Source organism: Podarcis filfolensis (genome assembly GCF_964270895.1).
Source record: "Podarcis filfolensis genome assembly, chromosome: 12".
NCBI lineage: Eukaryota > Metazoa > Chordata > Lepidosauria > Squamata > Lacertidae > Podarcis > Podarcis filfolensis.
In genome coordinates this window covers 29825624-29852985 of record NC_139614.1, presented here as the reverse complement: position 1 = coordinate 29852985, position 27362 = coordinate 29825624, and the positions used below count along the sequence as shown (strand labels likewise).

At 40.1% G+C, this 27362-nt stretch overlaps 1 protein-coding gene and 1 long non-coding RNA gene across 13 annotated transcripts in view; one reads left to right on the top strand and one right to left on the bottom strand.

Moving 5' to 3' along the window:
• Positions 1-3047: 3047 nt before the first annotated feature.
• Positions 3048-27362, bottom strand: part of ICA1 (islet cell autoantigen 1) — a 63090-nt gene continuing 38775 nt past the window's right edge. For 6 of the 12 annotated variants that reach the window (XM_083578688.1, XM_083578685.1, XM_083578687.1 and 3 more), the window contains exons 9-15: positions 20571-20668; positions 18011-18060; positions 16440-16502; positions 16204-16245; positions 9600-9872; positions 5184-5279; positions 3048-3993 (exon numbers count right to left, since the gene is read on the bottom strand). In XM_083578688.1, the coding sequence (XP_083434814.1) occupies positions 3872-3993; positions 5184-5279; positions 9600-9872; positions 16204-16245; positions 16440-16502; positions 18011-18060; positions 20571-20668 (744 nt within the window). In that variant the 3' untranslated portion in view covers positions 3048-3871. The remainder of the gene's footprint in view (positions 3994-5183; positions 5280-9599; positions 9873-16203; positions 16246-16439; positions 16503-18010; positions 18061-20570; positions 20669-27362) is intronic. The other 6 variants (XM_083578691.1, XM_083578683.1, XM_083578690.1 and 3 more) reach the window with 1 other exon arrangement.
• LOC310745869 lies at positions 13772-15399 on the top strand. The gene is made up of 2 exons (XR_014540408.1): positions 13772-13963; positions 14098-15399. It is a non-coding gene; the product is annotated as an uncharacterized lncRNA (long non-coding RNA).

Here is a 27362-nt window from a genome sequence, read left to right as displayed (position 1 = left end):
CAGATGGGCAAGCACTTTCTAGGGTCTCGGGAAGAGACATTCCCCCATACCTGTTACCTGAGTCGGTTTAACTGGAGATGCTGAGCGGGGCTGAAACTGGCCCCAAGTTGAAAGGCAAGGTAGAATAAATCTTGTTAAGAGCTTACTTTGGGGCCTGCACTTATGTTTTAACATAAAAACATAAGAAGACTCCTGCCCGTCTAATCCAGCCACCCAGATACTTGTGGGAAACTCACAAGCAGGACTTGGGCACAACAGCACTCTCCTCGTCTGGGGTTTCTAGCAACTGATATTCAGAAGCATATTGCCTTAGACTGTGGAGACAGAGCATAACTATGATGGCTAGTAACCATTGACAGATAGCCTTATCCTCCATGAATTTGTCCAGTCCTCTTTTAAAGCCATCTAAATTGGTGGCCATCACTGCCTCCTTTGGGACTGAGTTCCATAGTTAAACTATGCACTGCAAGAAGCAGCACTTTCTTTTATCTGCCCTGAAACTTCCAGCATAAACTTTTCCACTTCATGCCATGCATAATTTCTAAAAAAAATTCTGTCATGTCACTTCTTACTTGCTTTACACACTCTTTGGAAAGCCACTGACTGGCCCATAATGTTTCTGCTCCTGTTATGCTTAAAGGATTATTTAGGCAGATTTAGATAAGAGTCCATAAAAATTACTCAATCTGTTCTCTCAACGACTCCATCCGAGGTCCCCAAAGGCAGCCTCTCTTAACTTAGCAGAAATTCATGCTAGCTGAAATCATTAGGGTTTTTTTAAAATAAACCTTCTGAGGACAGCAAATCCATCATCGCTGCTTCACCTCCCACCCCATCATAAACTTCCTGCAGCATTTAAAAATATGCGACTTAAAATAACAAAATATGCAACTATGGGGCAGTATCTGCAAATCAAAAGGAATCCTTAAGCTGGTCCGATAACGGACTTCTAATTGTTAACAGAATGATTAAGAGCTTTGCCCTGTTATATAATGGAGAATGTGCATATGGCCAGCATAGCAAAATCTTATAAAAGTATTCTACATGCCATGACTTTTAGTTCCATGTAATATATAGTTTTTTAATTACAAGATACTATGAATTATATGTGTCTGGGAACTCAAAAATAGGAGTCTGGTTGCCAAGTTCCATTTCTAGACTCTCATTATTATAACTTCCATTGTTTAAAGCAAAATACAAAAATATATACATTGCTCATTATGCAACACTAAAGGACAATGCACTCTTTGCATTAAACAACACAGGTTTTTATTGGTTGTCAGTCATAACACATATATCTGAAGGGAGGTTGAATTGCTGCAAATACAGTTCCGGCTTTTCTGTCTCAAATCATGTGTCAGTTCAGCTATTGTATCTGAAGTGTGATGTGAATTGGTGGCAACGCAGACCTTTGTTACACTTGTGCAGTACTCTCTGCACAATACCCTGATTGAGTGGGAGCCATTTGCAGCTCAGATGTCTATGATCTGTGACCTAAAAACAGCTCTAATTAAGTCTGACACAGTAGCGTATTAGCTTGCTTGAAAGCCACTGCAATCTATTCACATTATTAGCACCTCCCCCCCCAAAAAAAACATTCTACCTCTATAAACTGGCAAAGTTACAGCTTCAGTTCGTTTGTTTGGCTGTAGATCTAACATAGATTGGGACCAAAATAACAGCTCCAGAGATTTTTAGTGCACTGTAAACAGTACATGGAAATGCAGAAGAATCCTCAATATATTTTGGAATGCACAATCCATTGTTGATAAGACCACCAGCTGCCTCCAGCAAAATTTAGCTTTGCCTTTAAACATATAATTATATGAGACTCTGAGTCACCGTCTTACGGGGCTTCAACAATATGAAATATAAATTCAAGCGATGTGAGATGCTAGCTTGCACTGGGATTTTTCTCTCCCCCCTCCTCCATCCCAATAAGGACAAACAACATGAAGAGTATTAAGAGGCGATTGTCAGAAGCACTTTAGACATCAGATTTAGTTAAAGTGACGACGACAAAGGACCATTCCACAAATTACACTTTAAACAAGTACACCCAAAAGAATGTGTGTTCCTATGAGCCTCGAACATGTGATCTACTTCAGGAAGCCAAGGTTCAAAACTTCACAGGTATGTGCAGAACTTCTTCTACCTTTGTTGCATTAGCCTAATCCAGGAAAGCCTATCATAAGCCAGGGGTGTGTGTGTGTTCTTCTCAATAAGCCTTTTATGCTGTTTTAGGGCACTCTGAATATCCAGGTACCTGAAGGAAGGTTTCTATCAGTTTCAAATTCAGAAATCCTGCATCATGAATTTAAGCTTGCATGGAAACAGTGTCAAAGTAAATGTCTGGCTGGCAAAATAAATGCTTTTCTTAAGTAGACTGGATCTGCACATGAAGCAGAATGAGGTGGAAGGAGACGTGGCAGAACGGACTGTAACATTTCAGCAAGTAATCATGTTTCTGAGGCTTCCATATATGAAAACTAACTGGACGGAAACTAAAACAGTTGATATAGAAAAGTTGGGAGAAGTCTAACAGGATTATTATTATTTTTAAAAAGCAGGGGGAGCATTCAAAAAGATTATTCCCACCTGTGATCTGTTGGTCTCAGAATTATCACCTGATTTTATTTTTTGAAGGCAGTGAATGATATCGTCTGATCAGCCCAGACACTGAGGTCCAGCTGCAAGGGCCTTCTGGCAGTTCCCTCACTGTAAGAAGTTACAGGGAACCAGGCATAGGGCCTTTTCAGTAGTCACACCTGCGCTGTGGAAGGCCCTCTCATCAGATTTCAAACAAGCAACCAAATGACTTTTTAAAAGGCATCTGAAGGCAGCCCTATACCGGTAAGGTTTTAACATCTGAGGTTTTATTGTGTTTTTATTATTTTGCAGGGAACCACCCAGAATGGCTCGGGCAACCCAGTCAGATGGGTAGAATATAAATTAAATAAATAACAATAACAACAATAATTTATTATTAAATCATGATTGCACCCATTGAATTGTTCCCATTCCCCATGACAAAGGTTCAGCTACACTTTTTCTTTTTGTCAAAACCATCTTTATTAAAGGAGAGTGTCGTGACAGAACATGTGTGTATGAAACCAGCTTTGATGAAAAGTGCTTTGTATGGAAACCATGATTACTGTAAATACACACGTTGGCAAAGTCAATACCACCTGGTCTCCAATTGCCGAAACTGCTGGTACAACTGAACATGCCTGGAGGATGTAGTTTGGGCAGTTGGCTTGGACTTATACAATGCCATTTGCCTAATAATTTAAAATTAGAGAATGAGCACAGTAGATTCATAGATACTCAAATATAATTCTCTAATAATTAGCCCCAGAGTATAGATTTTTCACTATGGATACTAACAAAAGAAATTATAAATTAACATCACAGCAGTATGTTATATACTACTTTCTAAATGGTAGTATCGAATATACCACTGGGTCATGCAGTCTCCAGTTACATGATTTTGTTTTGATTTACACAAAGAAAGAGATATAAAAAATAGGTTTATTATTTATATTTCACTCTTGAGTTAGCTGTGGCACTCTGCCTGCCAAGAGCCAAGTTACAGCAAGTACACTAATCTATTCAGTAGTCTTCTCTAAATCAAAACTTCGTTTGATACATTCACATACAAAAAAAAGAAGTTGCAAACTCTTTGTACAAAACAAGAGCAAATAACTGTTACCTATAGAAAGGGGTTAGGTCAATCCCTTGATTTTATTAGAATGGCACAGAAGTGAGAAGTAAGTCGTACAACAGTAAACTGATCTGGTTTTAAACTCTTCTAAAGCCCCAAGAAATGCATTTTTGAATGGTGAAGTGAGAGTTACCACAGGCAGACAACTCATGCATTGAGCAATTCGTGTTCTTTATCTGTTTTCCCAACTGCATCTGGGTTGGACAAGGGGTCCAGATCAGCAAAGAGGCTAAACCAAGCCGTTAGATCTTTAGAGGAACTTGCAGCTTCTGCAAAAAGGAAAAACAAAGACAAACAATCCCCAAGAAGTTAAGATTTTTGCTTGACAGTTTTTTTAAATATATATATATATACTAATGCTGACATAAACAAACATGGTATGGACTTAGAATGCACTACTGAAGAAAATATGTAGTATATGCCTGATAGAACTCATATTCATGTATTGCTTTTGACAGAAAATTTAAATATTCTGCAGTTATTATTATTTCATTTCTATATTTTTCTTATATTTTTAAGAAAAATCTCAAAGCAGTTTACAGCTCTATATTATTTATTTATATAATTTGCAGCACACACACTGCCCTTAAAGTTGACTACAATAAGAAAAAACTCAATATATTGCAGTAAAATATAATGGAAACTAAAGCAGCATAACTGGCAAGTAAAAACGAAGATATCAGATGACAGCAGTAAAAAGAAATTGAGAGGATCTCAACTGCCATTAAAACGTCATTAAGAACACAAACAAGAGATTGGGATGGGTTTTTCTTGAAAGATAACGATGTTGCTCAGAAAACACATTTGAAGAGGAAGTTTGATAATTTAGGTGCCATCACAGAGAAGGCCTTTTTAGCAATTAGCCACTTCCCTGGCTCCTAAGCACAGGGACATCGGAAGAAGAGGAGGGTGGCCCACAAACTCCCTCAAATGGTGGACTGGCTCATGGTTTCTCCATTCCCAACCACTTCATAGCATTTAAATGAATTCATCTTCACTTGGATGAGCCTTTGGAGGTTGTACAAAAATGGAAAGGGAGATCACCAAAGACCCAACACTGGGAGGGCCCCAAGGGTCCATTCTGCCTGCAGCCAGGAATACTTGAGTTCATAGAGCGTCTCTAGAAAGGGATTTTGTCAACACAGAGTGTGACCAAGTGATGACCCAGTGGAGTTTTCGTTACTGAAACAAGACATCTCCACTCAAGTCTTGGCAACATTTTAACGTCAACCAACAAGCAAGCATTGATATTCAAGTGCCGATTACTTAAATAACATGCCAATTAGGGCACAATTAAAGGATAATTCCTGAAAGGAAGCCATTCTATGTAAATAGTTGTGAGACTACACACACACACACACACACACACACACACACACACAACCAAACACCTGGAAAACTCTAAGCTTTGTATTGCTGTGTTGGTGCACACACAATCAAAGCGTAACGTGTTTGTCACCTTTCATAGGTGTCTTGTTGACGGTCGTGTTCAGGCTGTTGGATTTCTGGGCGGTCTGTGGGACAGGCGTAGGGCTGATGCTGCTGGCTGCCCAACCTAAAATTCAATAACACAGTTGCATTTCTGTCAATCAACTATAATTACTTAATGAGCTCACACTGCTCACGACAGTAATAATTGAAGCTTGAACTCTTCTGTTAAAAACAAATTCTAAAAATCCTGTCCCGATCTGTTGCTTTACAGCTCTGGCTTCATTGCTTTATGTAGGTCTTTACATTTTGTACTTTGTATCATGTTACTTTAACCCCGTTGTAAATTCTTCTTGTGTACTTTGGGATAGAAATTAAACAACTCTCATTTCCTTACAGGTTACTGCAACAGGGTTGTATTTCAGTCTGCTTTTTTGTTGTTTTTTGCATTCACTTTAACTGTCTTGCTTGCTCCATCAAATCCATTCATCTACTGAAACTAACAGTACAACTTGTTTTGACAATTGATATTTTTGAAGTTGTTAGATCTGCTCATGAGCTCTGCTATCTGCTGACTGGGAGTGGGGACCTTTAGATTGCCGTTTCAAATAGTGAACAGGAGTCAATCCAGCCTACCGTCTGGAAAAGGCTCCCACAACAAACAGGCTCCAGCCCTTCTGTAATAGATCTGCTAGTATTACTACTAGCAGTTCAGGTGCCTGACACGTGCCCTATGGGTCTGTACGTTTGGTCCAAAAGGGTGGTTAGGAAAAACTTTTGAATAATGTTACAAAGTAGTGTTCTCCATTGCTAATACAAGCAAAGTTCACAGGGGAAATTGGCCTTTGGGGGAAAAATATTGGTGCTTACTAGCTGGCTGCTCAAAGAGCAGCTCATGATATGACTAGACGCAAGATTATCAGTGAGACATTAAGGAAACCAAACCTCCTACTCTTCTGCCAGCAACTGTACAAATGTGGAAAAGGTGAAGCAAGCAGTCATTCTCTTGGCCTCAATTAAATTTAAAAATGGAAGCAACAGCTAGATTGTTCAGCCACAGAAAAAAGCTCCTGTACACATAAATTAAAAATGATTCCTATAATTATTATTGCAGTACAATAGTGCCTGGAGGACCAGTTGAAGACTGGGAATAAATGGGTGCAGTAACAGTACAGTTTTAAAGGCAGACAAAACAGACTAAAAGACAAAGGCTGTATTTACTGGATAAAAGACTAAGGGAACAGGAAAATATAATTAAGACAATTTCCGGTGGATGTAAAGTGTTCCATATATTCTTAACCCATGTCTGAAGTGAAGCATGCCTCTATGATGCCTGCCTCCTTGCTGGTCAATGGGGATTAACAGGCATGCTTAGTTGAAAATTGCTGAAATGTTGTGCACAGGCTAAATTCAGAGGCAACACAAAACCACAGAGTACTTGTGTAAACCATGGTTTGTTTCCATGTCTGAACTTGAGCTTCCCCACAAACTGATCTGGTTCAGATGTAACACTGAACACTGGGATCTTCAACTGTGGTGTTAGCAAGGATTCTTTTGTATAGCATTGTTTGCTCCAACATATTTTATTATTTGTAAATGCTTGGGATTTTACCTGGAACCTTATACAAGCAAAAACATCTGCTCTATTAACATATGATGCCATCAAAGATAATGAATAGCTAGATGGGAAACTGAGACCCAAAGCTAGCAACCTGGACATAACTGCTTTGATCACGCAACAGTAAGTTCTCTAGTTTACTTAACAGGCATTGTGGAATAAGGCAGTAATTTGAAGTTGAAGAAGACTTGTTTTCTGCCAGTCATACGCTAAACAGATCTCTGAAAAATAATCCTAGCAAAGAGACATTTTCAATTAACAAATAAAGCCTGTGTACTTTGGAAGAAAACCACTTGCATTACTAGGAATGGAAATTCTGAAAAATAGTTGCCACGGTTGGCTCCTCAGCCATGCAAAATGAGAGGTTACTTGCATTTATAATACACCTTCAATTATTTAACAGGGCATAGCTTTTACTGGTTAACTTAGAAGGAAAACAACCTCTCTCCATATTGTGCTGGATGTCATAGATAACCAATAGCACTGGAAACAGTTGAGTTCTTTCTGAAGGGAAGTGTGTTGGCACTGAACCAAGGAGACACGAACCCCAGCCCTTGCTCCACCCTGATCTCTCTCACTGGCCTTGGGGAAGTCATGCTCTTTCAGCCTGGGGTCCCAGCCTGCATTATGGGTTTCTTAGAAAAGGAATGACATAATTGCATTTGGCAAAAAAGAAAGCGTTCTGCAAATGTCGTAAATAATACATTTCCCCACCAGCCGTTCCTTTAAGTGATCTGTGACTGTGTTGCAGCCTCAACTGCGTAACAACAAATGTACAAGACTGCATGTTCGAAAGAGTTGGGAAGAGAACAGGTCCGTAGTCCAAACTGGGTGTGGTGGGGTGGGATACAGCAGCCTTCAATTCAGGGCAAAAGCAAGATTCAAACTAGAGACCTCCTGGCTCACTATTCAGTCTTTTAGCACCAAACCGTATGCAATGCGGAAGATTTGTGAACAATAGTTTTCATTTAAAAGTAGCTGATCTACACTGGGGCCACAGTGCTGGGGGAGAAAGGTCTAACCATTCCCCATCTGTGCCATTTCCCGATTTAAATCACACTCATCCAAAAGCAGCTATTTGCCACAACAATATGCAGGTATCACACATCTCTCCCACTCACTGGCTGCTTTTAAATTTAATTGCCCTCCCTACCTTTGGTGATAGTTTGTAATTAAAAAAGCAGCTACCAACAATCATAGGAGATCCTGTTCGCAGATCTGCCCCACTGTGTCTGGTTTGCCTCTTAGTGACTTTCCTACGCCATATCACCTTAAAAATCTGAGTACTTCAGTTCCATTAAGCATCTGCACTACGCTAGACAAAGAGGCCAGATATGCCCCTGTCCACAGGCCTATTAAGCCAAAGTGCTTGGATTGAAGCCACTGAAGCCTCACTGATGACACGCTCCTATTTTAGGCATGCCAGTCTTGACAAGGTCCCTTTAACAACAGCTTTTTTTATTGCTACTCCAGGCTCTACTATTTTCTTCTACCTGAGGAATGTCAGAGGAATAATTTTCCCATCAACAAATGACAAGCAAACCAGCCCACGTTAACACCCTGGAGGAGTTAAGAACCCTTCACACACGTCATCCCTTCACTCTAAAAATAATGAGACAATTTTTTCCTTTCACCCTCTACGCCTCCCTCCCACAACCACCATCTGCCCAAGAAACAGCAGAGATATTAACATAGAATATTGGCAGCAAGGAGGCTGGTCTGCTGTGCACGGAGCACTGAAGCAACAAGAGCTGCAAACTAACAAAGCACTTTCATTCTGAGCCTGTTGTGCAGATGCATCTATTTTACAGCACCAGAGTAGCCAACTGATACTTAAGGCAGGGTAAAAATAGGGAGAGGAAAATGCATAAATGAGCTTAGTGTGAGTAACCCAAGGGAAGGAGCTATTTACTGGAAGTCACACCTACAAACCTCATGGGAGAGTGTTAGCGTGACTGAGAGAAGAGACCTGATTCAGATGTAATGTTGGCTAAGACCTAGTTCAGCTTTATGTGAACAAGCCTACTTCCCTCCTGTCTGCATGGAGATTGTAGACATTCATTTCCATTTTAAACTAACTGCAATTTGTTGTTTTGTCTGAACTGGGAACTACAGTTAAGTTTCCCTATGCTTATCCAAAGAAGCCAGGATCAGAAGCCATGGCTTGATCCTGGCTTGTTCTGACAAACCACTGTTTATCCTAACCACAGTTTGTCCCAATTTGGACAAAACAACCAACTGGTTAGGTTAAAATTCCATGCTTTGCATGCAAATTGCCCCTGGTTCAATCCCTGGCATCTGTCGGTAGGGCTGGGAGAAACCCGTCTGAAACTACTGTCAGTCAGTACTAGAGACAATACTGAGTTCGATGGACCAGTTATTTGATCAAGTATAAGGTAGTATACAAAATTAAATAATAATAATAAATTAATTAATTATCTCCTCATGGTTGTAAAGGGAGAGGGAGAGAGCACTTAAGCCCAAGGTTCATGCACGTAACACTATCCTACGGTTTAGTGAAGAGCTTTTCAAACTGTGTGTCGCGACATGTTAGTGTGTTGGCTGCAGTATGCAGGTGTGTCATGCAATCGCTCCCCACGCTCCTCCCGGGGATGGGGGGGGGGGGAATTACTGCTTCGCAAAATGATGCATGTTTAAAAAGTGTGTCACCAACATAAAGTTTGGAAAGCTCTGGTTTAGTGGTTATGGCTATATCCTCCCAAGTAAGTATGTGTCTTAGTTCACATGCATTCATGCATGGCACAGCGCTCGGCATCAGGTTGGTGGACTGAGCCCATCTGTTTGCTAATCAGCCTAAAATAAACCTACCTTGAAGGGAGGACTGCAAGTCATTCATGTTTTGGTCTAAAAGCTGAGAAGGAAGGAAGCCTGACGCTGATGACTTATTGTTCTCCATTTCTCCTGCGGAAGAGCTTGTGGGCATGTCAGCAAGTGGGTCCTCTCCAAATACAGCTGTCCACTCTCTGCTGAATTCGCCGTCGTCCAAAGAAGACGCATTGAGAATCTCGTTCAGTAATACCATATCATCCTTATCAGTAGCCTCAGTCTCCAAAGAATTTGCAAGCGGGTCCATTGATGCTGCTGGGAGAAGCAGGAGTACCAAAGCAGAAAGAAATCAGAAAAAACACAAGTAAGGGTTGAGGAAGATACTTAAGGAATGCCCATTCAGATCTACCAGTAGTGAAGGAACTATAGCTCCACGGTGCATGCAGAAGGTTCCAGGTTCAATCTCTAGAAGTCCCAGTTAAAAGGAACAGGATAGACCTTTGCTTGAAACTCTAGGCTGCTGCTGCCAGTCAGAGTAGACAATAAGTGATTAGCTAAGAGACCTGGTATAGGCCCTAGAGACTGAGGCATAGATAAAATAATTTTATGGGGAGCACCTAAACTAGATGATCTTCCAACTGCACCTCTCATTCCTCACATTCTGGAATTCAGTCTGGACATTTATGATTTCTCACCTCTCAGTTTAACCTCTCTAGATGCCATAGTTCATGCAATAACTCATGTTTTGACAGTTATTTAAAATGCAGAAACCTCCAGTGGCGTACACCCCCACTTTTCCAGATAAAAACCAGATATTTCAGCAAAAGAACTACTTTGACCAATGATCCAAAATGATGAAAAACCCCTTTCCTGCAGAAGTCCTTATCCTTGTTGTAATAGAAATGTGATTTAATATGGACAAGAAACAGAAGGTTCATGATGGATTACCTAGAAAAGGAAGAGCTTACTTTACAGTTACACTATTCCTACTAAGCAAAGCATTCCAACCAGGAATTTTGCTGAATGGGGTTGACCTTATGCTGGCTCAGATGTCTACAAGATGAAAAATGAAGGAAATACATAATGGAGAAGCAGAGAATGCCCCCTCTTCTGGATGACAAGTAAACAGGAAGGGAATATGACTTGGCTGCTTTACCAGTGTGGAAGGCAAAGAGATACAGTGATTCATTGTACTGTACATTGATTATGTGCCCATGCACTGGAGGGGCAAGAATGGATGCTCAGGGATAACAAACAGTGTCCAATCAACCACTGTTGGGCAAAATGAGTTAAATTTTAGCATGTAGAAAATTCTAGGTAATAATAATACTTCTTCAGAAATGGCAAAGTCAGCTATGGAATTTGCTACTGCAATTTGTGGTGACGGCCACCAGCTTGGACAGCATTAAAAGGGAATTAGAGAAAATTATGAAGGATAAAGCTATCAGGGGCTGCTTGTCATGACAGCTACAGGTAGTAGACCTCTGAATTTCAGTCACTGTTGAAGGGGAAGGGAGCTCTTGTGTTCATTTCCTGGTTATGGGATTCCATAGGCATCCCGTTGGCCACGGTAGGAGAAAGCATGCTAGACTAGCTTAAGTTTTGGTTTGATCCCACAGGGCTCTTCTTATGGTCTTAGGAAAACTCAATGAACCAGCAAATGAGTCACTAAAGCCTACTGCTAGCCTATCGTTTTAGTTTCCACCTCCCTCTCAAGGAGACAATGGAAAGAATGGTGGAAGCTTCAGAGCTCTCCATTACCATGTTCCCCTAGCCTCTTTGAAATACGGACCAGCTTTCAAAAGCGAGCCTCACCATATGGGAAGTTTTAAAATAGCACCTCCATGGGAAATGGACATGTGATTCTACCCTGAGAATCTGTCCAGCCACAATGTTTCTTCCCCTTCTCTAGAGAGCATGTTTGTGGGAAGAACTGTGTGGCAGAAATAACCCTGACCATCTTTACCAAGACATCTACTCTGTTCTGGACTGATGGTTTAGTTTTAACTTGTTTGATTGTACAGTGGTACCTCGGGTAAAGAACTTAATTCATTCTGGAGGTCTGTTCTTAACCTGAAACTGTTCTTAACCTGAGGCACCACTTTAGCTAATGGGGCCTCCTGCTGCCACTGCACGATTTCTGTTCTCATCCTGAAGCAAAGTTCTTAATCCAAGGTAATATTTCTGAGTTAGCGGAGTCTGTAACCTGGAGGTACCACTGTATTGTATCAGTTATATTCAGATGTTAATCCACCCTGGGACATTATGATGAAGGGTGGGCAAGAAATATAGTAGACAATGAACAACAAGGTTACCCGTAAGACCTCCTGTCCCTGTAAAGACCTGCAAGATCTGTAGAACATCTGGGGAAAGTTTATTCAGAATATAACAGGGTGGTAACTCAGCAAAGGGCCCCTTTCTGCCATTGCCCCTGCATTCCAGAATGCATTTTCCTCTGCCATACGTGAAGAATTATCCATCCTTTGCTTCAGACATCTTGCAAAGATGTATTCTTTTTGCCCAAGCTTTCCCTGACCAAAAGAATACACCCTGTTATTACTGTATTCCTGCTTTTATCTGTTTTCATAATATATTTTTCCTAGTTATTATAATCCCTTTTTACTGTTTTTATTACATTTTAAATTTTTATATTTCTGTACAGTTTGTTTACATATTAAGCAGTTCAGAAATGCTTTTAAATCAATCAATATTTATTCACACATCCCAGGGGTGTTCCAAAACAATTTGCAATAATAAAAATACACAATCCACAATAAATTTAATAAGTCAATACAAATATGATATGCTTAAAAAAAAGGTCATCCAAAAGGGGGGGGGGGAGAAAGGATCATCAAAAGCAACACAAATTATCCATTCACTCCGTACAAGGTGAGCATCAGTTGCTGCCAAAAGCCCAAGCTGTCCAAGTGCCTGGGAGAATAAAAATGTGTTTGATGCTAGAATTTGTCTGATGCCATCCTTGCCACAACTTCGGGTTCACAACAGTTGGCAATGCCAGTCTGGTGAACTTCATTTCAACCTACTCATAAGGAAGCATACTCCAGGGGGCTGTCACAGCTGAATTATTTCAGAGAATGAATTCCATCTACTATTGGAACATTTTTCTACAGTGAATTTGAAGACTGAACACTGACCTCATTAGAAACTGAATTTAGTATAACCAGCAACATACTTCTCCATTTTTCCTCAAACATGATCTCTTTCAGAATGTGAGCTTTGGAACTGTACATGCTTTTCATTTCAGTGCAACTACCTGAGGCCCCAGTAGGTCCTTTATCTGGCATTGCTGCTTTTCGTCTTCTCCAGAAATTGACTTTTGAAAAGAAGAGTTTATTTGGGAGGTGTGATGGGACAGCAGATGATCAAAACTCCCAAAACATTGCTGTTGGAGGCAACCTGGTACCCATCAGATCTTTTGGACAGCAATTCCCATCAACCCCACCCAGCTTAGTCAATGGTGAAGCTGTAGTTGAAAACATCTGGAGGGAACCAGGGTAGAAAAGGCTACTGTCTCCAAACAGGCATGAAAGTGCTTGAAGCTTTGCTCCAAAACTGCCACAATGAGTATGATGCTAGGCATTTTTTGAAATCTTCCTGTCATTTGAAATCTTCCTGTCATTTGAAATCTTCCTGTCATTGCTTCATCACTGTGGAGCTCAGTAGCTTACCTAAAGTAAGTGGTAGCATGTACAATAGGCAGCTTTCTCTAATAAAAGCCTCAGTTGGCCAAGTAACCTTCCGTGCACTTAAATTATCCACACATAACACAGCAAAGATAAATACTTTCTTGTAATGAGTTGGGCATATCAGAAATGTATAGATGAAAGAATCTTTCATCTATACATTAAGTAGGTCTTACTCAAAAGTGACTGAGTCTTCTTTCAAACACGTAGAGTGAAGTTATTGGGGGCGTGAAAAGAGGAGAAGTTAGGGGACAGAGTTGACTTTAAAAAATGCCTATGAGTCAACACCACTTGGGAGAATAAAAAAACACCTACACACCATGAATAAAACCAACTTGGATGAAAGAAAACAGCAGCTTTAACCTTCAGCCCTATTTAGGGAAGCTTTTAATGTTTGATGTATTAGAGGATTTTAATATTTTTTTGGAAGCCGCCCAGAGTGGCTGGGGAAGCCCAGCCAGATGGGCGGGGTACAAATAATAAATTATTATTATTATTATTATTCATGATGGGTGACAATTTTGAGGGCTGAACTTTCTGTTTACATCTTCAATCCTCTTTGCAGTTACACACTTACTTGTCAAGAAAGGCCAATATTATAAGTAGTCAATTATACTGGTATAATCCAGTGTGAGTTTCCAGCTGCATCAAAAATGGCAGTCAAAAGTTGCATCCTAGCATACCAAATCTGGAATGAATTAGGTACTACACTTGATCTTAGCCAAAAGGCCGAGAAGCGATTATCAGTTTTGTTTATCAGTTTTGTTTTTTATCCACTTAATATTCTATTCTCTGACTGCTGGTCTATGACTGTAATAAACTGATTGATTGATTAGGTATTAAAAAAATTAGCACCACCCTCCTCTCTCTCAAAGAAAACAGGATTTGTGGTTAGCAGTTTACTACAGCCAGAAAGTCACAATACAGGAAATATAAGCAGTCTTCAGTCATGGTAAAGCTCATGTTACAAGTGGGTGACATCACTGATGTTTCACTTCACAAGCCACAGCTGACCCATGTGGCTCAAACGAAAAGCAATTGTGCCAAAAGACTCTCTTATTGGTCTAGAAGTGGCAAAACATTCTTGATAAATGTGACATAAAACACTGCAACTCTTGTCTCCTTGGTGTAAGGCACATCTTACGTTGTAAGACTCCTCTTTATTTTGACTTCTCTGCCCTGATATATTACATAGTGTTTTAATGTGTTCGAGAGAGCCTGTTTTGCTTCCTGGAATTTCCAGATCTAGCAGGGAATCATGAAGTTACAACATATATTGAAGACCTGGTTTTAATAGTAACATTTCACCATTCCTCTGCTATGCTAGAAATTACATCTACCACAATAGCAAATAATAATGATGATAAAGATAATAATAATAATAGTAATTATTATTATTATTAAAAAATCTAACAGAAATACAGCAAAGAACAAGGCTATTTGATGCAGTCATCATATACTGCTGGTATTTCACAAAGAAGTCATGTATAATAGACATAAACAATTTCTCTGTGTTCTAAAAACTGTAGCTGTGTACTCACTAAGAACAGAGTTCTTATTAAAGAAGGGCCAATATGGCTTTTATCAATAAACTATTTGCACTGCTGTTACTTCTCCCTTCTCTTCCCTTTTGTTCTTTGCTTTGTGTTCAGCATTTCCTTGCCGCTTCCTTTTTCCAACAGTAAATCTATCCCTTATTTTCATAAATTGTCCTTTGCCATCACAGTATTGAAGAAATAAAATTCTACAGAACGAAGTCTGCTTTTTACCTTCCATTGATACAGATTTACTCCTTCATGTGGCATACTATTAGATGGCTGTATGTTTAGCACTTTAGTGGTCGGCCAAGCCAAGCTTAATTCACAGTCAATTCTAATGTGGTTGCAAGTGTCAATACAAGATGGTTCTGCTTCATACATTACACACAGTGGGTTTTTTTTAATGAATAAGTATCTGTGTAAATGCAGCTACTGCTGGGAAAAACTTGTGAGCTAATAGGTTCCCTTACACAGTAAATACTAGCCACCCCCATGTGTGGGAGTTGTACTGAAACAATCAGAATCAGAAGTGATGTGATAACTTCAGCATGTCGCAACCAAATGTGGGAATCTAGCTTCAGAGGCAAAAAAAAGAAAGAAGGGGGGAGGGATAGGTACAAGAATAGGTATGTTTTACTCAGAGCAAACCTGTTGAAATTAATGGATTTAGTCATGTTACTTTTTACACTGAGTAAAACTTAGCTGAATACCACCCATAGAATTCTTGCCAGGATGAATGTACTATGGCGCACACACCTGTCCCCCCAAAAGCACAGTTGCTATGGACCACTGAAGCATAGCTGGCAAATTTTGCCTGGCTGAAAAATTCAGTGGAAGAATAGTTGTTGCTTACAACAGCATTTCAAGTCAAGGAAACTGATAGACACTATTACTATCACTATCAGTTCAGAAAGAGATACTTTTCTACATCAATAGCATACTAAAAGGTTCACAAATTGAGGTGAATGTTCTTCTACAACTCTTAAGCGCCCAAAGTGGATGATCACATCGAGACATAGCTAGCTTTTATATTAGTAAAGATTAAATAATGCAATTGTTTAAAATATTAAATTATCCAAGTGGAGACCAGCCTCTACCAAAGGTGTCATGGACTTTGAAGACACTTGAACTCAGGCTGAATGGAAGAAATGTGCTAAGAGGAAGGCACGCTTCGCAAACCCGCACCGTGATGAACTCTCGTCCAGAAACTTATGTTCCCACTGTGAAAGGACGTGTGGATCCAGAATTGGCCTCCATAGTCACTTACGGACTCACTGTTAAGACCATGTTTATGGAAGCCAATCTTACTCGGCTACGAGTGATCGCCAAAGAAAAAGAAGAAAATACTATGTTTGGTGTCCCTTTGCAGAATTGATAAAACAGTCAGACAAAAAGATTACATACCATTTTCCTCAGGTTTCAAGTCTAATAAGTCATCTATGGCTCCTAAAAATGGCAAAACATAAGGGAAAGTTATTGAGCTGTAGGCTCTTATATGTACATTTCATACTTGCAGTTATACCATTTTCTTTAGGCAGCAATCATATGCAACTTGTCTGTCAGTAAGTCCCACTGAACTCAATGCAACTTACTTCTGAGTAGGCATGTATAGGGCTGCACTGCATGTCTAGGAGACATACCTGAATTCTCTCTGTGGTTGAAGCTCTCCCCAAAAGTACTCAGGATGTCCTTAGTTTCTTCTGCTGTAACCAAAATATTTTCTAGGTCAGAACCTAAAGTGCTTTAAACATGGAATGTGCTTCAAAGGTTTTCTAGTATGACACTCTTTGCACCGTTAACTTGCAGTTAGGATTTCACATTTAACCTGAAACTATCCCAGATAAATTATTTACCGGTGGTGTCTTAAAAGTCTCCAGAACCACACACACACATTCTATGTATTTATACTCTCTTACACACACACTCTCTCTCTCTTTTCAGTACTGTGTAGCCTACTACTGGGCACTCACAAAAACTATTTGCGGTTCTTAAAGGGTCTCCTTTAATTCAGTAGGTTGTATTAAACAGTAGTTATGCTTAGAATGAACCCATTGAAATCAGTTGACTTAAGTAGCTTGAGTTCATTCATTTCAATGGGTCAACTCTGAGCATGACTACCACTGAATATTACACAATGTCTTTCCAAAGCAAAACTCGTTTCACAAAAACACCATGATCTAGGTCTAGTGTACCTAATGGGTGCCACTTTAGGAAAGGCCACTGAATCAGTTCCAAATATGGTCGACCATTTACCAAGTTTAATCATTTAAGGAAGTGATAAATATCAGCATTCTAATCTTCCTTATTTGGCCATCCTCCCAGCTAAGCTAATCACCAGCACAAGACAGAATGTTGTGCAATTAAGAACATACTGCCAATAACAGAGAAAGGGTTGGGTTCCTACTTCTGTTACCTACAGATAAAATCCCATTTTGCTCTTCAAAGTATATTTGATGATGTCAAAGTCTCCCCTCAATCTGCAGCTGCAGTGTGATTTTGATAGTGAGGTGCATCTGTTCCAGGTTAGGTAATTGGTTTACAATGAAATTATTTCAAAAATGCAGATTTCCCCCCCCCCCGCCAGGCTGCCTACAATTAGAAATAGATTATGTTTTTGCTCCAGTTAATTATCCATAAATCCAGCTGAATTAAAATACTTTTGACAATGTTAGGTAACCTTGCTCTTAGGCCCTCACCTGGAACAAGTTAAAACCTCAACCAAGCCCAGCTCCACCACACAAAAAGCATGCAGGGGACGCAGGGAAGGTAAAAAAGTCTGGTGTGTTTGGAGAAGCACAGCAGAGCAATGCAACTAATTTAGCAGTGGCCCCAATCTATTTTTTTCTGGAAAGAGGTGAGGTGTGACGGTACCACACTACAGGCAATAGCTCTAGCACAGTGAGTGCTGTGTTATAGAGAACAGGCTGGAGGTCACTCAAAGTTATGGCAGCAAGTAGAAGGATATGGAGGCCTACACTCCATGATATTTATTTTCCAAGGTGCCTTTAGAGTTGTTAAATAAAATCTCTATTCTTAGATCGCTGCTCTTAATTGATTTCATGTGCTTCTGATTTTTAGAGCTAGGATAAGAAAACCCTGACTGAGACACTAAAGTAGCTTGCAGGAACAAACTGGCACATAGCATCTATTAGGATGAATGAGAGACTTTTAAGCAGGCTCAACGTTTGAAAGACATAATAAAAGAAAATACCTGAGCTGGCTGATTCCTTGGTGTGGCTGTCCTCATCTAACGAAATCAACCTTAAATTGGAAGGTAAAAAACGAGAACTTAGTTTATGCTGTGGTGTAGCATGCTATTGGGGGAAATAATGGCAAAAAGTTACAAATGTCTCTGCCCCCTTTCAGTTTTTACAGACCATGTCGAGATACACTCAAATTCCAAGGTGTTTTCAGAAAACAAAAATATGTTGGCATTTCAGGCAGTAAAGGTACAGTGACAGGAGGAATAATCCTTCTAAATGTAATGGTCAGTGCAGTGACTGAATCAAAATGAGTTTGGGGACCCTGTCTAAATTATAATCTTCCCATCTCCCCTAGCTCTCTTTGTGGCCTGGTGATTTCACTACAGCCGTGTTCACTTCTTCCTCATTTTCTAACTAATGCAAAACATCATTTTAAAGCAGTCTCACTGGAGACTCTCACGAGCAAGGGAAGTCAATGTGGTACCTTCCAGATGTTGGACTCCAAATCAGACTCAGCAGGCAAAGCCAATGGTTAGGAACAATGGATGCTGCTAACAACATCCAGGGGGCACCATGTTGGCTATCCTTGCTTTTGAGATTTAGAACTTGGTTTATTTTGTTTTCTTCTAAAGATTTAAAGAGAGCAGAAGATACTCAATGTTCCGTCTGGAGGACAAGAGGAACTACTCTCCCTGATACGGTCTGGAGGGGCCAGCAGAACCACTGAATAAGCAAGAGGACTGATTACATGGCAACTGACATGTACTGGCTTGGCAGGGATCATTGCTATTACTCTGCCTGCTGTCACTCTGTGATTTTATCTGAACCATGAGCCCAGCGCTGAGGACATATCAGTTGCATCTTTAGGTGTGCAAGAAGAACACAGGCCAAGTCAAGTAGCAGAAGCTTTTAGAAATAAAGCTCTGATGCAAAGCAGGACAGAAGAGGGAAGAAAAAAGAAGAACACAGCATGAATTTCTGAGCCACTTATGCAGTCAGGCTGAAAAGGAAGTTAACATCCGTCAACACATTTATGTGTTCTTTTTGGTGGTCCTCATGCTTGTTAGAAGTGCTTTGTTGATGTGAAGTCTCTATATCTAGGAAGAGGCTCCATGTGGGAATTTTCTTCACAGCAGTCTTTCAGAATTCCTCGTATACTGTTAAGCAAGACAGTATGTGAAGAAGAGTCTTAACCTGCTTCCCTTGGAACACAATAAGTGGAGTGAAAATGGCTATCTAGAAAAGTGATTCAGCAGTGGGTGTTCTCAAGCTTCCAAACCAGTAATGTAGAATCTGATGCCCTCCAGATGTTGCTGGACTCCCAACTTCCATCAGCCCAGGTCGGTGTGACGAAAGGTCAGGAACAGTGGAAGCTGTGGTCCAAAAACATATGGAAGGTCACAGGTTCCCACCCCTCATTTAAATATCCAAAATTAGAAAGACACAAAGCAAAATTATCTAATCTATGTCACACTGCTACTTAAAAACATTTCCCTCACAAACAAAAAACGTTTTGGAGAAACTAAAAAGCCAACGAAATGAGGTCTAATGACAAACACTGAAAGCTGCTCTTCAATGAATCAACAACTAGCCTTCCCTTAATCTTGAATATTCTAAACAGCTGGCCATGTGATTACAGCAAGGCTCATACCCTCCTCGCTGATTCTAGATGTTTCCATAGAAGCAGGATCACATCTCTTTCTCCTTTTCACATGTCCCCATCAGCCAAACTACCAAAGATTAAGATACAGCCTATCTGTATAGTGCCTCTTGACACCAGTAACTAGAATCCCACCAGGCTTAGTTCTCAGGGTATACTCTTACAGCGTACTTGCCGCTCTACTGGATCACTTGCCAAACCCTGTATAGATTACAAAAGCTAATCAGTGCTCAAAGTGAGCAATGGATATGTTCCAATTCATGTATGCAATAGGAGCAGTGATGAGGAGGCAAAGTATAGAGAGAAATGTGCTTATATCTTCTATATGATATACCTAAGATGCTTATTGCTTTGCTGACCCACAGTATGTCAGTGAGGAGGAGCAAAAAAGGGAAAGTGGCAGCATTCGGGAGCAAAGCCCAGGCACAGCAGATAGGTGGACTAATGTAATGTAATTAATATCTATGCAATGTAACACTTTCCCTATGCAAAAGGGCATCTGTAGGGAAACTCATGAAACATGTGCATGGAAGGCAAAAGACAATGCGTATTTTGCATGCCTGCAAAATATTTTTCAAATGTGTTGTCTGCAGGGAAAAATATTACAAGGGGAAAGAAGAAAATAAGAAAGAGATTCAGCTAGGGGAACAAAAAGATCATTAAAAGGAATGGGTGTAGAAAGGTTATTCCATTCACTTCAACCAGTTTTTGTGTGTTTTAAAATGAGAAGGTGATTTCCAGGCAAACTCAGAGAAGCTTCCACCTCCTTCCCACTGTCTGTCTCTCATACACTTTGGGATTGGGGGGAAAATATGCATTTTCCTAACCGTAGAGCTAAACATGATCTGAAAGCTCATTGTCATCCACAGTATTATTTTGTTCCAAAAGATTCTTATCATATGGCTTACTGATTCTGCTGATCATCTTCTAATCTGGCATTCTCTAGCCGCAATTCTTCCTCTTTTTCTTCACTCTCCGTTAGTTTATTTACAGGCTCTTGTAAGCTCTGGGTCACCCACCAATCAACGTATGAAAAAGAATATAGAAAGACAACAAGAAGGAATGCTGAAAACTTATCCAAAGTTGCATTAAAACAGTTTCATAGTGATGGAAATTACTTTTATCTAAACAGGAAAAATGAGAGCTCCTGAAACATTAAGAGGCCAGCAATTAAAATTCAGTGAAAAATAACTTTAATGGAAACAGAATGGAAAACAGGCAGGTAGTTCGATAAATTTGATTCAAATGTAATAGAGATGATTTTCGAAAGAAAAGCTAAATATACACTGTGGCAAATAGGCAGAGATGACCCATCCTGCCTCATATGCATTAAAAAAATACTGTTAATATTAGGCAACAGAGGCAAAGGGCAGCTTTGATATACAAGGTTCTTACGAATAATCGGTAAAATACCACAACAAGCTTCTTCTTGTCTTGTTCCCATCTGTGATTCAACTATGCTACACATGAGAAGACTACTATGTAGGAACATCAATGGTTTTCACTTGGGTATCATGTATTTTGGGGGATCTTTGGGAAAATTAATAAATAAGGGGGGGGGGAGAAAAGAAATGGGCTCGACAACCTGGACAAAATGCTCTATGGGAGCCCACCTCCCAGACTGTGCATGTTTTCTCCCTCTCACACACATCCCTCCTCCCCCAAACTCCTTCCTTTCTGCCGCCTGATAAGTGAGCGAAAGAAGGGGCTCAAGGAACAAGATCCCCCTTTCTTTACTTTGTAAATAGAAAGAAAAAAGGACCCATTTGTCCCCTTCCTGGAGAGAGTTTGCGGACAAAGTGGCCAATTTTCCCTTCTTTGGTTAAGTACGAGATAAAGAGACCTGGCTTACCATAAGGAAGGAAGGAAGGAAGGAAGGAAGGAAGGAAGGAAGGAAGGAAAGAGAGGGTTGCTGTTGCTTTCTTCAAAACATTTTATGGAGGTTGTTGAGCATACCCACCAACCTTTGTGAAATAAAGCTGAAGAAAGCAACAGTGGCTTGTTCTTTTCCACCTGCTCATGCAATCTTCCATTTGGTTTTCTCCTTTTCTCCTCCTTTCAGGTCATGTGACAGTGGCAATAGTGACTCCTATGTCTTTCCTTTTCCAAAGGCAGAACAAAGCTCCAGACAGTTGTGCCCATCACCTTAAATTCTCACAGTCCCTCATGAGCCCAGAGGCTCAGCACTTTGAGAAACCAAGGTGGTTCGGAAGGGTTGTTCCACATCATGCCCACTATTTTAAAAAATGGTGTGGGTGTGAAGGAATGAAAGGAGGTGAAGAAAAGATGTTTTGGGCAACTGTTGCTGATGGGCTGCGGTCATCTCCCCACCCTGGGGACACCAGGGTCATGGAGCTATGATGCATCGTTCAGTTCTAGTACCACCACTGAGTGAATTTTATTAAAGTGCATGCCACAATTAGTTTGTTAGGGAGGAAATTCCTTTGGTGGCCTTGTGCTCATAAGAAGCACTTTTGATCCAGCAGAGGTCTCCATTAATGGAAGAAGAGAAGAGGGTGGGGTGTTTTTTGTTTGCCAGTTCATCCTTCCTCCTGAAGCATCTAGATGTTCTGAAGGGTCCCCCACTATCTGGATTCATTTTTTGTGACATTGGATTCTACAGGGGTAAATTGGCAAAAATCGCCTCCCCTTTTCATCCATTAGTAGAGGCATTCACAGGATCAAAAGCTCTTCCACGAGTGCAATGGCTCTAGCAGGATTCCTCCCATAGTCTTTAAGGCAGAGCTTTCCAAACTGTGTGTTGTGACACGTTAGTTTGTCAGCTGCAGTGTGTACATGTGTTGCGCGATAAGTGTCTGTATCTCTTATAAGGGGTTAGTTTAATCTCTGGTTTGCTAGTAAAACTGAAAAACTGTGTTGCAGAATGACGCATGTCTAAAAAGTGTGTCACCAACATGAAAAGTTTGGAAAGCACTGCTTTAAGGAGTCACAAGACTGCTGCAACAGACTAACACAAGTTAATCTATTTGAAAAGAAAGAAGCATGTTGCGTAGTTTTGCAAGTTGTGGGGTTTATAATAGAAGATATAATAAAATGCTGTTCCAAGAATCATACTCTTAACCTCATTACCACCATGCATTTTTCAGGCTGCCAAAAGATTGAACATTCCACTTATAAGTTTACAGTTACATTTTCAGTGTTCTGCCCACTTAAGATTAATTTTGTTTAAAAAAGTTTTCTGTTTCATGCTATTTGCTGTTGCATGGTCTGCATTCTGAGATAGGGAAAGTGATGCATCGGGCTGTTACCGTATTTTTCGCTCCATAGGGCGCACCGGACCATAGGGCACACCTAGTTTTGGGAGGCGGAAAACAAGAAAAAAATATTCTGAACCCCAGAAGCCAGAACAGCAAGAGGGATCTGGCTTCTGGGATACCGTGTGGCTGTTCTGGCTTCTGGGATAACCGCGCCAAGCCTCTTCAGGGCAGTGGGATGAAGGCTCCCCCTGCCCGAAGAGGCTGCGCAAGGCTAAAGCGGAAGCCAGGACAGGCACGTCGCTGAAGGGGCGCTGCGCCTTCTCTCTCTCTGCGCAGCGCCTCTCCTTCACATGAGAGGTGCTGCGCAGAGAGGGAGAAGGCGCAACGCCCTTCAGCGAAGCTGGAGAAGGAACAGAAGGAGACCCTTCTGTTCCTCCTCCGGCTTCGCATGACAGGCGCATCGCTGAAGGGGCGCTGCGCCTTCTCTCTCTCTGCACAGCGCCTCTCCTTCACATGAGAAGTGCTGCGCAGAGAGGGAGAAGGCGCAGCGCCCTTCAGCGAAGCTGGAGAAGGAACAGAAGGGTCTCCTTCTGTTCCTCCTCGGGCGTCGCTGCGAAGAGGGAGGAGGAACAGACGGAGTCCCTTCTGTTCCTACTCTGGCTTCCAGGTCAGGCACGTCGCCGCAAAGCCAAGGAGCCTGCATTTGCTCCATAGGACGCACACACATTTCCCCCTCATTTTTGGGGTGGAAAAAGTGCATCCTACAGAGCGAAAAATACGGTAACTGGAAGGTTGATGGTTCGAACCCACCCAGAGACACCTGTGGGCAGGATTCCTGCATTGCAAGGGATTGGACTAGAGGACCCTCAAGATCCCTTCCAACTTTGCGATTCTATGATTTGATGAGTCTGATTCTGATGTTTGACTAACATGTTGTCATTCTACCATGTAGGAAGAATATTGTTTTATGCAAATACAAGTTACAAACAGCAAAAACAAGTTTTTTAAAATTAAATTATCTATCCATCTTTTGAAATACTAGGGCACACAATAAACCAAGTGGGGCACAATCAGATTTTCTTCACACATTCTCAGATGATCTACCACAAGGTTCTTAATTCCAAACAGGGTGCCAAGTGGAGAATATTCTGTCTTATCTCCATTAGCTCCTGTGTTGGGCCCAAAGCTAAACAAACTGATTCACTAGTGGAGGCGTTGCAAAGTCCTGCCAATGTAATGCTGATCCAAAAACAGCTGTTTGTACTTAAGTTACCTCTGGTATTTTAAAGTGTTTTTAGTTAACAAACAGGCAATTTCATTTCTTCCTCCCGTCACAATAAGCTTTTCTATAAATATTTACATGAATTAGAAGCCCAGGAGATGCATATATTCCTCAAGCAGGTGAATTAACAGAAGAGGCAACAGCAAAACCCTTATTAAGGAACATTATTGCCTAGTTGAACCTAGATTTAAGCTTGCAAAAAAAAAGCAATTTATATAAGATGACTATTTTTTACACAATAATTATTTATACATAGTCTAGGCTCGGTTACCTTTAGAGACTAAGAAATTGCCTCCAGATGATTTATGAGAGTTGGTATAGGTTTTTTTAATGTGACAATGAGTAACAATGAGTGTGTAAAAGCAGGCTAGGAAACATTTCTGCGAGCTACTAATTTTGTATATTTCCACATCTGAAACAGTCACTTGATCAAGATCACAGACTGATTTTGAAAGAATATATTTCATTAAGGAATTTCTATGCTTTTCTTATATCTGGGGGTAGTGGCGTCACTGTGGTCTCCATCCACAGAATATCCACAGATATTCTGTAGCAGAATATCCAAATGCACACGACCATAGTGTGACCTTATAACCCTTGATAGCTTCACCCTTGTCTTTTTAATTATTCCAGTTACTTGAAATGTTTTATACTGTGATGCCAATAAAGGTATTTGATTGATTGACCCAGATACCAGTTAAACCACTTAGATCAGTAACGGCAGCAGCAGAGTTCAGGACTAAATAATATCACCCTATAACCTTGTGCTCTTACATAATAATAATAATAATAATAATAAATTTTATTTATATCCCGCCCTCCCCAGCCGAAGCCAGGCTCAGGGTGGCTAACAACAATAAAATAGTGCAACATTCTAAAAAATCTAACATCACCCAAATGGAACCATCCTTAAGAAAACATATGAATGGACATAAAACCCAGAAATAGATTCACAAGTTCTAATGTTTCTGTTTAGCATCTGTTTAATGTTTCTGTTTAGCATCTGTTTAATGTTTCTGGTTAGCATCCCTTTGAAAAAAGAGGAGTACTACAGGTAGACACTCCATTAACTGTCTTGACCTACTTCTGGTCATTCCATCTTCGCAACTGAAGTGGATTGTAACCAATGAAAGCTTATGCAATATTAACAACTACATAATTGGTCAGAAAAAGGTACCGCTAAATTCAAACTTTGAATAAGTTAACCAAAAGCCTACATGATAACCCTAAGCATACAGACAAAAGGGAACATGGAAAGAAATGGCAAAGAAAGCAGCACACTCACAATAACTGCGTTCTGGATTAGGAAAATGAACACAGTACAAGTACTAAATCCAAACTTTGAAATTTATGCCAAGCAGAAAATTAAAACAAAATACACGTTAAATGAATATGTTATGGCAGTTTCAGTAGCATTCTGGTACAAAGTTATACAAATTGTTTTTCTTTTTAACTACTCCTGACAAGAAGAACTAGGTACTTGTAAATAAGGTTTATTTTTTAAATAAATAAGGTTGAGTAATAGCAATGACGTATCTTCTGGCGATGATAATGTTAAAATACAGAATACATGAAAGCAGCAGATAGAAGCTGCTGCTGAAACTGTAAAGACATTAATTTATCTCACAGGCTTTGTAGCTGCCTCTGTGTCTAATCAAACTCATTTAAAATTAGGAATGGACTCCCCCCTCCCTTTTGCAAGATACACAGCAACCATATAATACAATTTGTAATGTAACAGATACCAGATACAACCCCATCAAATCCTATTTGCCTTTTCATGAGAAATGGTGAGGCTCACAGCAGTAGTTATGATTACTAGGTCTTCAGACTCTACTGCAACATTTAAGAATTTTAGCCTCCTTCTCAGGGTTGTGGAGATGACAAGGGACCTAGTTATATTTTCCTGAGCTCATCTTCAACATTTCTTCAATAATATTTTCTAAATCATAAAATAGTGATGCTTCACTACTGGCCATTGAGAAAAGGGAAATTGAGAAAACACTGAAGGTCCCCTAATACAAGGTTACTGCAATTTATCCTTCCACCATTTCCTTCCTCACATATTACCATTCTTATTTGTTCCTATGTCCTCTTTTCTTTCTCTCCTTTCAATATTAAAGCAGTTAAAATAAATTTATTTATCTAACAAAATTTATATACTGCTTGACTGTAAATAGAACCTCTAAGCAGTTTACAAAGCTAAGTGGTTTACAAAATATCCAAGTTTAATAATACCATATGAATGGTGCGTCCATGTTCTCTATTCAGCATATTTCAAAACTTAAAATGTTAATCTTTAACAAAAAAAGGAGTCAAGAGGAATCAACACTCTCCTAACAACAAAAAGAATGAATCCTAAAAGCTTGAACAAACTCCCCTGGTTACCCCCAAGCAAAAAAATTCTTGGACTTGTTAGTGCATTAAAAATATTCTCTTAAACACAAATACAACTATCAGGAAACACAGCTGCAATTACATTACTTCCACAATATACCCTGAAGCTAAGAAAACAATTTTTATCAGATTGTTCATTACCAGAGTTTAGCGAAGAGAGAAGAACTCCCACTGCTAAAGCAATGTATTATTTCCAGACACGTTCCCAAGGGCAGAGTCTCTCTTTCTGGAGATAACACTTTAGCATGAATAAATGATCACTTCATAAAATTGTTGATTTATTAATTATATTATTAACTAAAATAGAAAACTGAAAAGTAAACCTGATGAACTTAAAAAGCCTAACCTTCACCAAGTTGTACTCAGATGCTAGAAAACTGACACACTTCCTTAATTTGGACAGCTGCAGTGTGGTCTGTGCAAATAATTATTTAACAAAACTAAGAACAGGCTTATTCTGCATTAGGAAGGCAAGGCATTCCAAAAGATAATTTTCCCGTATGCTCATTTCTGATAACAGGAGAGCACACTTATAAGCAAGCTTCACTACTAGGAGTATGCTGTAGTGGCTATTGTGTTGGACTTACTGACCAAACTTACGTACCTGCTTAGCTTCAAATTCAAATATCTGCTTTGTAACAAAGTTCAAGGCCAAACTAGATGTGATATGGATTGTGCAGCTGGTTTATTTAACTAACCACTGTTTGTTTTAAACCAAAATTCCTGGTTTGCATATAGCACTGAGCAGTGATTCTTCTGAACTTGACAGAATTCCTCGCCAGGCCACACAGGGGTGGGGAGAG